Below are 15,758 nucleotides of genomic sequence, written 5' to 3'. Positions count from 1 at the left end.
CATTTACAGGCCGGACCTATCCACTCAGTAATCCTTTATGACAAAACCAAATTCTCATCTAGGTGTCTTATAATTCTTATCTAGGTGTTTTATTGCATGTACAAGACATAGGAAAGAACTATTCTATGTCTCATAAGTCATCTTGGCACGGTGGGATTGTAACCCCATCTGAGAAAAGGGGAGAAAGCAGATGAATGCCAAATAGTGGACGCTTTCAAACAAAAGGGACATTCATCATATATGACTATCATGTTAGCACCTTGTGTGACTGATACACACTGCCGCCACATGCATACATTAACCAGCAAAGGAAGAGATGTGCTGCCATCACTGAAGCGATGAACCACAACATCACAGCATCAAGGCCTTTACATCATTTACATAAGAAGACAGCGAGTGGACATGTATAATTCACCAGGGCACAAGAAGGCAATATCTGGCAACAAGGCTAAACAATAGGTGGATTCAGATAGATCTTGTAATTAAATAACATCCTCCCTCCAGGAAACACTTGATCTTTTACAGCCTGCAAATTCATCAAGCAATCCAAATGAACAAAGGCAGGGGCCTAGCCTAGGGCTATCGGTTTCAGCCCTCATTTCCCACAATGTCACCCTGGCTGTGTAGCTTAATGCCCTTATCTACCTGGCCTGAAAAACAGCTTGTTATTCTCAGCTTTCTAGTCATCTGCCAAAGAGCAGAAGGTTTAAGGCAGGCAAGAAGAGTGCGTTCATTTTCACCAAGGATCTAAACAGCCTGCCACTATTGCACATCAGATGACAGAGTGAAGGTAAACTGCTGTTGCTATGGTGACTAGCCTGGCTCAGCATACGCAGATGCTCATTGCAATTTTAAGCTGCAGAAGAACCCTGATGGAGGGCATGAGTCCATCCAACCACCCACATGTGCATACACACACGCATACGCACACAGATTTCACATGCACAAGCACAAAGACCGGGCAAAGTACAAAATGATTTTCATGACTACATAAAGTATGCAAACGCAAACACCCACATTCTAATGGTACATGTGTAGGGACTGCAGTCTCAGCACTGTAATGACAGAGTATGTGTTAAGTAGGGCTTAAAAAGTAGCTCAGATCACAGTAGGAAAGTGAGGTGTCAGGATGAACAACAACTGCAAGGGAAGCAAAGAGTCGTATCATACCCCTCTGGTGTTTCTCTCCACACAACACATTTCTCTCCACACAACACATTTTTACAGAAGAAAAACAATTACTGACCATACCAAAGAGACTGGGGCAATAGATTACATTGCACACAAGTTGACATTATGTGAGCAATATGATGAACACATATTAGGTTTCTTAACATTTACATGATACACGATTTGTATCAAGATATTTAATTTTGACTTGTAAAGTAAAAATAGAGACAAATCAGGTATAAATATAAATATATTAATATATTTAACACTTAATCTAATTAAACAGAAATCTATGCTTGTTTTTTTTATAATGAATGCAGTTTATCAGCATTTTTTAAAAGTACCATACTCACCATATCCATGATAAGCTTATGAAAGCACATACTTCACATGATTCTGACATTCATTCATTATCTGTAAGAGCTTATCCAGTTCAGGTTCACACTGGGTCTGGAGCCTACCCAGAATCATTGGGCGCAAGGAAGGAACACACCCTGGAGGGGGCGCCAGTCCCTCACAGGGCAACACACAGAGACACACACACACAGACATTTTCTGAGTCGCCAACCCACACGGACACAGGGAGAACACACCAAACTCCTCACAGACAGTCACCAGAAGCAGTGTGACTGCAACACGACCTGCTTTGCCACTGTGCCCCCCTATAATTCTGACATATTTCACAAAACAGACATTAAAATAAAAAATACATCAAAAAATACACTAAAGCTTGTTTGTATGTCATTGGTGTTCTTTCGCATTTGAATCGCCAGCAAATAGATTTTACACTCCTCATCTCCAGTGGCTTATTTATGACACAGAGAAAGAAAGCAAGACAGAAAATAGTTAAACAAAGGCAGGTGAGGCATGAGAAAGGGACGAGTGTGTGAGAATAGGAGATGAGACTGGGAAGTGGGGACATCAAGAAGTAGAGCAGAGATGATGATGAAAGCGGCACTCATTTGCATAAACTGTCAGCAGACACACGGGTCCAGAGCTTCTCTCCAATAATGAAAACTCTGCCAACCACTGCACATTTTCAACCGTCATAGTCGTTTTATTTAACCAGAAACAATGATGTTCCTCAGTTGTGTGCTAGCTCTAAAAGGCTATGCTGTAGCTACTACCTCACAACTATGATAATTTTTTTTAAATGAAATAATTTTCCCTGTACTCTAATCCACAGTCTACCCATTAAAATATATATGGTGTAAGATATTTTCTACCTCAGTTGAAGCACAGTGCAAACTGTATACCATCACAAACTTAAGAACTGTCTCAAATAGATTTGATTATGTGGTTTGAAACACTAGTTTGGAAGGAGGTGACTGCATGTAAGGAACAGGCTACTGTCATTTTAATGTTGTTAAATGTGCAAAGCCACTTGGTGGACACAGCTCCAGGGTACTGGGGTTGTGGGTTCAAGCCCTGCCTGTCTGTGAGGTTTTCGGTACGTTCTTCTTATGTCCTCATGGGTTTAGGTTGATTGACTATATACAAGTATATACAAGTGTCCATAGGGACGTGTGTGCGTGTGTGTGTGAGTGTGTGTGTGTGTGAGAGAGAGAGAGAGAGAGAGAGAGAGAGAGAGAATGTGTAAGTGTGATGCCCTGTGATAGACTAACACTCATTCCAGAGTGTGTTCCATCCATGCACCTTTCAAGTAGGCCTTGGACCCACTTCTACTCTGAACTTTATAAGAATAGGAAACAAGTGAATGAATTAAAAGGCAAAACGTGCAGAAGTCAATTTATATACATATATATATATATATATATATATATATATTTTTTTTACTCAATATATAGAATTTTCATATATATAAATGAATATACAGTGAATATACAATGAATATACGAGAGAGAGAGAGAGAGAGAGAGAGAGAGAGAGTTATGAGATTTAATCCTTATTTCAGCATAATGTAATATACCTTCTGACGTCAACAGCAGCGATGCTTTGTTTGCATTGCCTAATAAAACTGTCAATACATCACTATGAGGCAAGTGAATTAAATGAGTGAATAAAAACTAGTGAATTATGAGAGGGAGTTGTGACCAAATTTTGGTAAAATGAATAATTTGCATTAAAAAAATTAAAAAAGCAACAGATGGACAGTGTTTCAGAAGCAGGCAAAGTGTTCTGCTTCTCAGCAGAAAAAGCCAAAGCAATTGTTTAGAAAGTATGGACTGGAATGGAGTAATAGTAATGAATAGGTAAAAATCCCAGTGCTGTTATTCTCGATATCAGCACTCATGGGCTATCTCATGTCCAAACAAATTACTTGCTGAGCCCTTGCAAAAAAGAACCACATATTTGGTATTTTTAAACAACCCTGACACTTGTAATTCAATTGTTTGATGCCTTCTATTCAATATAAAGGAGTCACAAAAAAATCTGTTCTGTTTATTAGGCTATGGTTTTTCATTTTATAACATTCGCCTATACTGAAAAACCAATGTATCACATATGTTTATTCCCACTGATAAAACTGGACAAGCAAGCATTGTAACAAAAAATAAAAAAGCCTGATATATTTGCTTTCTTTGCAAGGATTCGGCTGATGTATAAATAGTAGTTATACTGTACAGAAACACAGAGTGTACAAATGTAGTGAATAAACGAGTCAAGAGGCAAACAATGCTCAAAAAATACGTGCTGGAGAGAGACTGAGATAAGGCAGCAGCCTACAGCAGGCTATTCCCACACATCACTTTCTACGTGTGGATTCAGAGTAGTACAGCAAATTTCTGAAATATCAGAAACTGCAAAGTTATGACTTTTGAAACACTGGAATTTTTTTTACAATATTTTTAAACAATGGTTTTGTTGATTCTGCAGATGCAGTAAAAATGTATTTAAGGTGTATTACTATGTGTATTGTGAGATAGCTGCTCATGGTGACAAAATATCATCATATTGCCATGTTATCTACAACCCCAATTCCAATGAAGTTAGGACGTTGTGTAAAACATAAATAAAAACAGAATACGATGATTTTCAAATCCTTTTAAACCTATATTCAACTGAATACACTACAAAGACATTTTTGTACAAAGACAAAGATATTTATTGTTGATATATTATTGTTGCAAGCCGAAAACAGAAAACAGATATTACCACATGGGCTCAAGAACACTTCAGAAAACCATTGTCAGTGAACACAGTTTGTCACTCTATCTAAAGATAAAACTCTACCATGCAAAGTGAAAGCCATATATCAACAACACGCAGAAACGCCGCCGGCTGCTCTGGCCCCGAGCTCATCTGAGATGGACTGACGCAAAGTGGAAAAGTGTCCTGTGTTCTGACGAGTGCACATTTCAAATTGTTGATGAAATACAGTGGTAAACATGCCCCTGTCCCAATGCTTTTGGAACCTGTTGAGGGCCTCAATTTCAAAATGAGTGAATATTTGCAAAAAAACAATAAAGTTTATCCCTTCATTATCTGTAACCACTTATTCAATTCAGGGTCGCAGTGGGTCCAGAGCCTACCTGGAATCATTGGGCGCAAGGCGGGAACACACCCCGGAGGGGGGCCAGTCCCCCACAGGGCAACACAGACACACACATTCACACCTACGGACACTTTTGAGTCGCAAATCCACCTACCAACATGTGTTTTTGGACTGTGGGAGGAAACCGGAGCACCCGGAGGAAACCCACGCAGACATGGGGAGAACACACCAACTCCTCACAGACAGTCACCTGGAGCGGGAATCGAACCCACAACCTCCAGGCCTCTGGAGCTGTGTGACTGGGACACTACCTGCTGCACCACCATGCCGCCCAAAGTTTATCCATTTTAAAATTAAATATCTTGTCTTTGTAGTGTATTCAATTGAATATAAGTTGAAAAGGATTTGCAAATCATCGTATTCTGTTTTTATTTACGTTTTACACAACGTTCCAACTTCATTGGAATTCGGGTTGTAGAAAAATAGAGAAAAAACAAACACGGATTAACAATGAACATTGGTACCGTTTTTACATTATGTTTATCCATGTACATTGTCTTGTACCACAAATGCATGTGTATTTGATATTACAACTATTCAGGCAAATTCAGGAAAATTCAGGCAAGTGGGTATAAAGGAAGTGGCATGCAGTTTCCACGATGCTAATTATTGACTATAAACTTCCATTTCTTGTTCAATAAATGAATATTACAGCCCCAGTTCAAGACTAAACATGAACAATTTAGACATCAAATATGTTTTGTATGAACAACTACTTTTAAAAAAAAGTGTGGCAGCTTTTATTTTTGGACAGGTATTCACTGTAAGAGACTTCCACTTCCCTTTCATCCAGTAGCCCTGTGTTTTTCTAGAGAACAACGTCATGTGGTCAGGGTGCAGCAGCTACAGAGAAAGATTGGTGGCACATAAAGGTTTGGGAGATGATTTACAGGCATGATAAAGTGCTCCAGCTGGACCTGCAGTCAGGGGGATAATGCTGGCCGCACCACCATAGCCCTGGCACAATATTCCCACTCACGCAATCACATTATGCTGCAGCTAGACACTGAATGATGGCCTGGCCCTTAAATGAAATACCACTCTCTTAAAGGACAGACTAGCTCAGGGCCAGAAGGATGCAGGGACCAATAACTTGTATATCTCACACACATACATACACATGCATTATGCATGCACACACATACAGTATGTAAGTAGACATATGCATGCACTTCTTTTATGATCAAGCTTGGTTCATGATGAACAGAGCCTACGGCACCAGTTTAATAAAAGCACATACATTTTTCTAAAGCTGAAAAAGATATTGTAAATCCAGTATACAACATAAACAAGCATATCCGGCCTACATTTTAGGTTAAGGGCTAAAATAGTAGTTAAAAGACAAGGCAACCTTATTCACAGAAATAAACCAAGTTCTCTATGGTCAACTAGAAAACAAGGGTAGACACCGCATAAAAGCTAACCCATAAAGAATAAAGTTGCTATTGCCTTCTCTTAAGGTCATGGTTGGTGAGGACCCCATTCATAGTGTACTGATTCTATGGGCATCACATGGTGCCTAGCCATAAAAGGGGTGATTAGGCCAACAACTACTTCTCAAAAAAAAAATTCAGCATTATGAATGATGTTAATCTCCCATCACATCTTTATTGCGGATTCATTTTAAGAAATGTTTTGCAGCTCTTGAAGGAAAAAAAATATGCATCAATAAATTCTAATTCACTGTTAGATATTATAATGGTTTGTTATAATTAATAATATAAAAACGATCATTTAAATTTGTGTCATATTCCATCATAGCCATTAATCTGGTAAAAACTGTTCGAAATGAGCTCTGGCTAGTCTGATGAAAAGTTTCTACAAATGCAAAGTAAAAACCTCACTCAAACCGAATGTTTTAGAAGTTGGGACATTTTACAATATACAATAAAAACTACAACTTGTGATGTGTTATTTCTCTTGAAGCTTAATTTTTTTAACTGAATAAACACAATGAAAATATTTTCCCATGTTTTTACTGAACAACAACATTTTATTCAAGGGAATAATAGCTTAAAAGCTTCAAGGGAATTAGCACCTCACAGAATATTGTTTTTATTCCATTTTACAAAATGTCCCAACATTTGTGAAAATACGGTTTGTATTTACTACTTGTTCCAAAGTGAATTAAGGCAAGTTAGGATTAGCCTAGCCAGGTTATGTTCACACAGCTTTATAAAGCTGTAAATGTTATTCAAGGAATACAATTTTTAACCCACAGTAAAACTAACAGCATATTGCTTGATACATGTAATATCGCATATGCCTCAGTAGGCACACACAAGCCATCATTACAGAGCATTCCAGTTTTCACTTGATATTTGCAGAATGTTGTAAAATGTAGCAGCTCTCATTTGCTTAGTGCACCCAAATTAAATGATCTTCATTATCTTGTAAATTACCTCAATTGTTCATAGTTAGCTGACCTGTCCAATAATGGTGGAGGTTCTAGCAACAACAGCTGGGACTACTTGGACCACGCAGATTACCTCACCTTTCATTATTAATTTGATCCAAGTATGCCTTAATAGGACATGTTTATGTGACACTCACTAACAAACATCCTATAGATTTACCTGTTCGCAAACGCTAATATGATATTGGACATTTGCTAAATATTCCACCAGTTTTATAGACAAGTAGTGAAATCATTATTGTGAGCATGTTCAAAGGTTCTCTAGTACAGTAGGCTAGCACCTCAAAATAAGGAGTTTGCTAAACAGTCTAGTAATATTGAAATGCAATACAGGGAGACCACGAAGTAGTGTACCGGTATTATAAAGTAGTATAGAGAATTTGCCGGATTGTTTACCAACTTGATAAATCAATATACTGGCTAAGCTTTAACCGGGGGGTCTAGGAGTAATTAGCAACAGTATCAGCTCCCCCAGATCCTAGACCACCCAAGATACATTACATTGTTAATATGAAAATTATTAAAAACCACTACATAAACGAAATCTGCTTAACAGTCTAGTAATGCTTTGCTAAATGATTTAAACTGTTTATACATAAAGACATGCTATTACAGCTGTGTCAGCAATGCTCTGACATTTAATCATCATGTCACAGAGGCTGTGGCAGTTTATACATTATATCGCAGAGATGGAAAATGGTGAGAAGCTATTAAATGGAATCAGAAAATGTAATGCTAGGGAAGAAGGTATGAATGAGCGTCTGCACTCACCAGCACTCTGCCTGTCAGTGTCTGCGCTGAGATCATCACCCCGGCCCAGTCTTTGACTGAAGTCATCCAGCCAACCTCACTGGCTGGAGCATCATCCTTCTCATCCGAGCTCTTCACCGGCCCATCTGACTGACCGCTATTCACCTTCTGTGCCTCCTGCATATAAAAACACACAAAGATAGTGAGAATCATCAAGAATTAAAATGGTTGGTTTAAAGCTTTAATTCTGAATGGAAATTCAGCTCAAGTGAATTTTTCATATCTAAAACATGTGAATAGGCAATAAGTTTAAAACATTCCCCTTGAATCTTTTTTGGTATCATGTAGCAGTGCTTAAGAAAAAAACATAATTATATAAATACAAACTTAAATATAATTTGACATCATTATATACTGACTAAATATTGAAATCATTCATTCATTATACAGTTCAGGGTCGCGGTGGGTCCAGAGCCTACCTGGAATCACTGGGCGCAAGGCAGGAATACACCCTGGAGGGGGCACCAGTCCTTCAGAGGGCAACACACACACACGCTCACATTCACACCTACGGACACTTTTGAGTCGCCAATCCACATACCAACGTGTGTTTTCTGACTGTGTTAGGAAATCGGAGCACCCGGAGGAAACCCACGCGGACACAGGGAGAACACACCAACTCCTCACAGACAGTCACCCGGAGTGGGAATCGAACCCACAACCTCCAGGTCCCTGGAGCTGTGTGACTGCGACACTACCTGCTGCGCCATTGTGCCGCCTAAATATTGAAATACTGAATGTAATTAATACTGTAAAGTAATATACATTAAGCTTTCCCACAAATAGCTTACATCCTGGGGCTGTTATAACCCTAGTAGAAGTACTGTGTGTCATAGATTGAAGTAGCTGGAGCATGAAATTATTCATAGCCATGTAACAGCCATGACACAGAACCTACTATACCTTCTTTCATACTACGCTCATGACAACCCTGCATACATGTCACATCTTAGGAAAATTATTTTTAAAAAGTAGCGTTTAAAAAAAAACAAACTCGTGACTCATACTAAAGTTTGTGAACATATTATATGTGGCACCAGAGCAGCTGACAGCAGGGCTCAGCTCAGCAAAGCTACTGTGGAGAGAGTGCGTGTGTGTGTGCGCGTGTGGCATCTCTCAGACTGCCTGACGCATATAGCATGCCTGGCGGCGTGCAGGCAGAGGAAGGGACCACTATGATGGTTACAGCCGTGGGGCTACACATTACATCACTATAGTATAGCTGGACAAAAATACAGCCCTCATATATTGAGCTGTATACACTTTATTACAGAAATAACTTACATTGTTTTAGGCTCAGACAATGCATAGAATATGAGGAATATATTCATAGTTAATGTCAATAAACTGCAATGATCTTAATCCAATTGAGTGTCCAGAAAGCTATTCTGGTTACCAGGTTTGTCTCCTTGTGTCACAACTGTATGTCCAAAAGACTGTAGACACCGCAAAATGGGGACACTGATGTTCAGCTGTACACCAAATGCTTGTTTAATATCAACAGGAAAGTATTAAATGAAATGGGAATCTCAACTGAACAGAAGCCTAATGACAAGGGTGTTTTAAGAATGTATAAGGCCAAAAACACTAGGGCTGTGGAGCTGTGGAATCAAGTTCTGTGGAGTGACAAAGCATTATTTAGAACATATGGAAAGAGCTGGGGAGGCTTTTGTAATCCCAAAGTAATCATCATAAATCAATGCCTGCTTTCAATAATGTTTTTTAAGGCTGAATGTTGTCCCATAGCAGTACAAGTTGTTACTGAAGCAAAGGGGACAAAAGATATATTAATACACTTCATTTTACGACAAATGTTGGATGAGCAGCTTTCCACACACTTTGGGGATATTATGTATGAGTAAAATAAGCTTCATTAGCACAATGGAAACCACTAACAAATGATTTTATTACGCAATTGATGTTATTACGTTTCAAAACTTGTACAACAGCTGTGTGTACTATGTTTATGCTAAAATCTCAGTCACAGATATGTTAGCTAATGTTACCAGTGTCAGTCTCTAAAATGAACTTTCACTTGGTTAAAAAAAAAAGAAAGAAAAACATAATTATGCGGCAGCAGATGTGCTATGTGCTTGGTCTGATGAGGCATAAAAAGAAGCCCTTCACTGGCAACTGCATCTCCAGTGATACCATCGTTTCACTTGTAATGTTCTGGCAGTAAACTTTCCCCTCTCTCAAATAGGTGTCTCGCACTGAGAAGCAAGACAATTCCCTTCACTGGCATGTGCTCAAAACAGATCAATTTTCTGCATTTCTGTCATTTATATCTATCAGACTTACTAATAATCTTTGACAGCACACAAAGACAGACTGTTACTGAGGGAGAAAAATAAATGAATCACTATCACACACACATGCAGCTTTTTTATCAAAAAGAAATTCATTGCATCAGACAACACTTGACACCAAAAATCGCTGGAGGAAGCACACAGAATTTATCAACACAACTAGGCGTGTGATGGAAAGTTAGTGCCCCTAAGCACACTGATTTGAGTCTCCCAATGAGACCCATGCCCCTAACAACCAATAAATCCTTGCAACAGAGAACCAAATATCCATTTTTTACTAACACTGCTTGCTGGTTCATTCTTAGGTAAATTGCTAAATCATCAGAATATAAGCCCTAAATTAAAAATAACCCTTAATAAACAGTAGAAATGTGACTGAGTTGTTTTAGGGTATCAAACAATGTAATTTCAGCCTTTTAAGGGACATCTACGATTGTGAGGAAATGTTCTCTTGGGTGGCACGGTGGCACAGCAGGTAGTGTCACAGTCACGCAGCTCCAGGGACCTGGAAGTTGTGGGTTCGATTCCGGCTCTGGGTGACTGTGAGGAGTTGGTGTGTTCTCCCTGTGTCCGCGTGGGTTTCCTCTGGGTGCTCTGGTTTCCTCCCACAGTCCAAAAACACACACTGGTAGGTGGATTGGCGAAAAAAAGTGTCCGTAGGTGTGAATGTGTGTGTGTTGCCCTGTGAAGGACTGGCGCCCCCTCCAGAGTGTATTCCTGCCTTGCGCCCAATGATCCCAGGTAGGCTCTGGACCCTGAACTGGATAAGCGCTTACAGATAATAAATGAATTAATGAATGTTGTTCTCTGTGGTTTGTTTACATTCAGAAGCTCTGTACCTTAAGGTGGAATGTTGCGTTTGAGAAGAGAAAACAACTAAGATTTTATTCATTGTTTAAATTTTCACAGAAAAAAATTTTTTTGTAGCACATCTGATATATATATATATGTGTGTGTGTGTGTGTGTGTATGTTGGTGACTGTCTGAATTACGTAAAATTGCTTAGGAACATACACACAAAAAAAAAACTACCTATAGTGTAGGATTGCTGCTAAAGCAACAAAGCCTATAAACTGTCACTGGAGTCAATATCTGTGGCATCGTCTAGAATCTCTGGCATCTGAATTATTTTTTGACATTTGTATGGTATCAACTTGCTTGTTTACTGCATGTGGAAACAGTGTTGTGTTTCTGAAAGTGCATGGGGGTCAGTATACAGAGTAACTCCTTCACAATCATACACACTGATTTGAGAGTTCACAAGCATTAAGTGTGAAGAGAGCAGAGAATTTTAGCATTCGTTTCCATGAGAATGACCACTGTATACCACATCATGGTGGTATACCACTGTATGACCACTGTATACCACATCATGGTATGCACATGATGGTTGTTATTCATTCATCCTTTATTTGCTTTAGCTTGTCTGTAAATCATTAAAACTGTCAAATTAAGACCTACATCACTATTTCTTATTATTTAATTGAGGGTAACGTAGATTAAATTGATACATTTTTTTCTTTTCCAAATCTTACTCAAATAAGAAGCTTCACTACAAGAATGATATAATACAGAACAACATGATGTATCATTAGTGATGAGCTATAATTATACACTGTGGTTTAAAAAGAGACTTCATAGCTATAGTTGGGCAATGCTGACTACCCTCTCTGAACTGGCCAGTGCTCGATCTTTCACTCAGGGATTTTCTGCTGAAATTGGATTATATTCCATAATGATTTGCCAAAAGAGGCAGCTGGTGTTCTGATAATTAGATTTGTCAAATAACAGTGTCAATAAAACTAGTCCTAAAAGGTTTGCTTGTTGCTCATCTAATAGGGTTTCTCCACTACGTATAATAGCCTAGCACTCACTCTCTAAGATCCGAAAAGATGTGCATTTACTCTTTGCTTTCAAAACTCATCCCACCTTACAAACAACATGCAACATATACTCCAGCCATCACCAGGTAACAATCACCTAAACATGTATTACATTAACAGTAACTTCTGATTAGGTGAGTGCTGCAGCTGAACATACACAACCTTCAACATGTGTAAGATACTGAGTGTGTAATGCCATTAATAATAGCATCCACATTCATTAAAGATGCACTCCTATTGAAAATCTGTGAAGATAATGAAATTCAATAACTAGCTCTTTGAGACCAATAAAGATACTTGAGATATATGTGTATACATAAATATATATTTCCATTAGAGCTGGGCGGTTTTAATGTGACACAATGTCTGTGTTTGGACATCTTTTCAACTTTCATGTTTAACCTTAAGAAAATGTTGATTAGACGGCAGTCAAGTACGTTATTTCAACGTTGAATCAACGGCTAAATGTTTACTGGTGTTTAGTTCATGTACTTTATTGTGTTTTGTTTTTCGCTGTTGGTTTTGTTTTCATTTTGTACGTTGTTTGTAGGTACGTTGACTATTATTTATTAACAAGCCAACCTCAGAACAGTCAGGTACATGTTTACCTCACTGTAGCTCCTGGAGTCTTTTTTTCCTCTTTTAATTTCCTGAAGGATAGTTTCTCTTCATCTTCTGATTATACTCAAACTCTCCCTAACTTGAGACCATGGGGGCCTTCAATAATTTGCGGGGCTGTAAGCAATGTGCATAGTGAGTGTATAGAGCAGTCCGGCTCTGCCTGCACAAACACCTTCATGAAAGCAAGGGTGGTTCTATGCAAATTTCCCTAGTGTGACATTACAATAAGGGAGCCATCCAAATGGCTCGTAAAGCATATGATTCCTGACACCAAAATCTTTCAACTGATTCTCAGAAAAGGGACGGATGGGTTTTTTTTCTCGCTTGGCATGTTTATAGGAGTAGTAGTGACCCAAGTGGAAATACAAAAGCACTCAGAACTGAGTTTTCATAATGTGTCCCCTTTAAGTTTCTTTACCCATTTAAATGTATGAGCAAAAATGGTTCTTTATGGAAGCAAAAGTGGTTCTTCTAAGGCATCACTCAAAAAACCCTTTGTAGCTCCTTAATTTTTAAGAGTGAATAGTGGATTATGTGCAATCTATCTGCGAGTGTTTACGGGTTGTACACCACTTTTTTTGCGGTGCATTGTGGGATAGTTTGAATACATTGAAAATTATCCATGTTTTTGGACACTACTACAAAGTGTCAGGACCCTAAAAATACTATACTACACAGTGAATAGGGCACAGTTTCTGACACAGCCTCAGAATCTCCAGAAGCCAGAAACAGTCCAGGCAGCCAGGTCCACTATGACACGTCCGGAACTTTGTCATAGTGTCGGACATTCCGAAGGAATGATGAACCAGTCGCCGCGTTGACGGATCAACACTGAAATCAAAGATAAACGTCAAAGAGACAGCAAAAACATTTCTCTCTGATTAATTCAGCATTTTTTACATATTTTCTTTCGGTTTTCAGCATTTTCTCCATTGACGTCATGGAAGAGGTAAGGACTCGTGTGTGGAATTAATTTTTTACACTAATAATAGAAATATTAGCACTAAAAACATCTAAATGATAAGATTGTATACCTTGCTGCCTTGTTTTTATTTAATTCAGTTTGAATTATAATAGGTTACAAGTGCAAAAATAAATTTTTTTAATTTATTTACTTTTACTTTTTACTTATTTACTTTTAATTTATTTTTTAAAAATTGCTTTAATTTTTTCATGTGAATTCAGACCAGGAAATAATTTTAAACCTGTAACATCAGTTGTACTAAGAATTCGGTTTTTACGCCTATGAACTTCACTGTTACAGAACTCTGTGGTGAGATCTCAGAACCGCCGCTGTAGCCACCGAAAGAACGCTGGGCGGTCCCAGCGTTTTGAGGATTACCTGGTGGACTTAGGGAAACCCAAACCCAAAAAGCTTGCCAGGCGCTACATCACTAACATGGCTTTCGTGGACGACACGATTTACCCTTTCAGCTACGCTGAGATCATGTACAAGGGGAAGACCTTTGAGAGTGCTGACCCAAGATCCATGGAGGGTTTGTATGGACCCAACCCCTCTGAGAGTGTATCTGGACCAGACGAGCCACTGTTGATACATGGCCACAATGTGAGCGATTACCAGAGTGTTTACCGCTCCGTGGTTGAGCCCATGCTGAAAACCAAAGCCGGAGAGCAGAGGTGCTACAGCCTTGACATGGGCCGCAAAATCAAGCATAAGCTTTGGGAGACACTCTTCTGCTCCAAATCCAGTGATATCTCCCAGAGTGAGGGGGAAACCTCCAGTCCTGCGGTGAACTGCCGACCTCCTGATATCGAGGTAGACATCAGCAGAGAACCCATGCCTCCAAAGCCTGAGAGGAACATGGTGCAGAAAAGCATGAAGCGCAAGTGGAGTTGTTGAGAGCTTCTTTTCTCCTTTTTTCTTTTATTTTTCTTATTTGTTTTTATTTCTTTAATAAAAATTACATGTGTTTTCTGTTTTCCTGTTAAAGCATCTTAGTTCTTTAAGACCTCCCACTCCAATCACTCTGCCACTATTGTACACAGTGGATCAGTCTGTAAATAAACCTCTGGTCCCTTGGCTTCCACTTCACCGCTGCTGAGCCATCAACACAATTATAATCCTTCAAGGCACAACACACAGCTAATAACACTAGTAAAACATTAATTCATTCAGGGTTGCGGTGGGTCCAGAGCCTACCAGGAATCATTGGGCACAAGGCAGGAACATACCCTGGAGGGGGCGCCAGTCCTTCACAGGGCAACACACACTCACAGTCACAGGTTGTGAAAATATGGAGTAAGATTACTGTCAAATATAAACGTGTGGATGTTCATGTACTTTCGTACATAAATATTTAATTTGTACACAAAAGTCTGTTTTGTGTGTGTTTTGTATGAATACGACTTAAAAAAACATACGATTACAAAGACTTCTAGATTACGAACACGAATTGGAAAGTGAGAAAACACTTTCTAAAATACGTCACTGGACTCACAGGCAAGATGCATAGAGCAGAAGGCCAACCTATACAATATAGTGCGCATGCGTGGTCTGCTGTGTCTTGTTTTGAACTGATGGTGGCGGCAGGGTCCGTGCACATCTTACTAGTTTGGTTCTAGGACTGAAATGAAAATGGGAGAAATAAAAACGGCAAATTTATTCATTTTCAGTTTGAACACACGAAGACAGGAACGAGAATACAGTCTGTGTTTTGTGTATGGTTCATTATTTTGATTAAGAAGTGTTGGCGGGCTTAAACCACACTTTACACCTCATTAGTCAGTCTGAGCAATCACCTGTTTTTAGCAGCTCTCTGCAGTTAAAAGAAAAGTCCCAAACTTTTAGACTCTCTGTGGACATGCATGTATTATCAATTTGTGTGAAATTAAAGACTGGTATGTAGAGCTGTGCGATATGGCCAAACATGATAAGGTTTTCTATATTGATCAATCTCGATATTTATCGCAATATTAACATTTGGTCACACTCTGACAAAGGACATCCTTCTAAAAATATAAACTGAATGCACCAAATGTTCAGTACTATAAAACATATTAATGCACATATA

General features: G+C 38.9%; 2 protein-coding genes across 7 annotated transcripts in view; one reads left to right on the top strand and one right to left on the bottom strand.

Moving 5' to 3' along the window:
* kcnma1a (potassium large conductance calcium-activated channel, subfamily M, alpha member 1a) overlaps nucleotides 1–15,758 on the bottom strand; it is a 199,379-nt gene that overhangs the window by 135,689 nt on the left and 47,932 nt on the right. For all 6 annotated transcript variants that reach the window (XM_066679541.1, XM_066679542.1, XM_066679537.1 and 3 more), the window contains exon 2: nucleotides 7,875–8,030. In XM_066679541.1, coding sequence (XP_066535638.1) covers nucleotides 7,875–8,030 — 156 coding nt within the window. The remainder of the gene's footprint in view (nucleotides 1–7,874; nucleotides 8,031–15,758) is intronic.
* On the top strand, nucleotides 13,574–14,587 carry LOC136705488 (uncharacterized). Its single transcript, XM_066679090.1, has 2 exons — nucleotides 13,574–13,675; nucleotides 13,991–14,587. The coding sequence occupies exons 1-2, from the start codon at nucleotides 13,667–13,669 to the stop codon at nucleotides 14,585–14,587; spliced, it is 606 nt and encodes a 201-aa protein (XP_066535187.1). The 5' UTR covers nucleotides 13,574–13,666.

Source organism: Hoplias malabaricus, chromosome 8 (assembly GCF_029633855.1).
Source record: "Hoplias malabaricus isolate fHopMal1 chromosome 8, fHopMal1.hap1, whole genome shotgun sequence".
Taxonomy (NCBI): Eukaryota; Metazoa; Chordata; class Actinopteri; order Characiformes; family Erythrinidae; genus Hoplias; species Hoplias malabaricus.
This window is presented reverse-complemented; position numbering and strand designations above follow the sequence as displayed.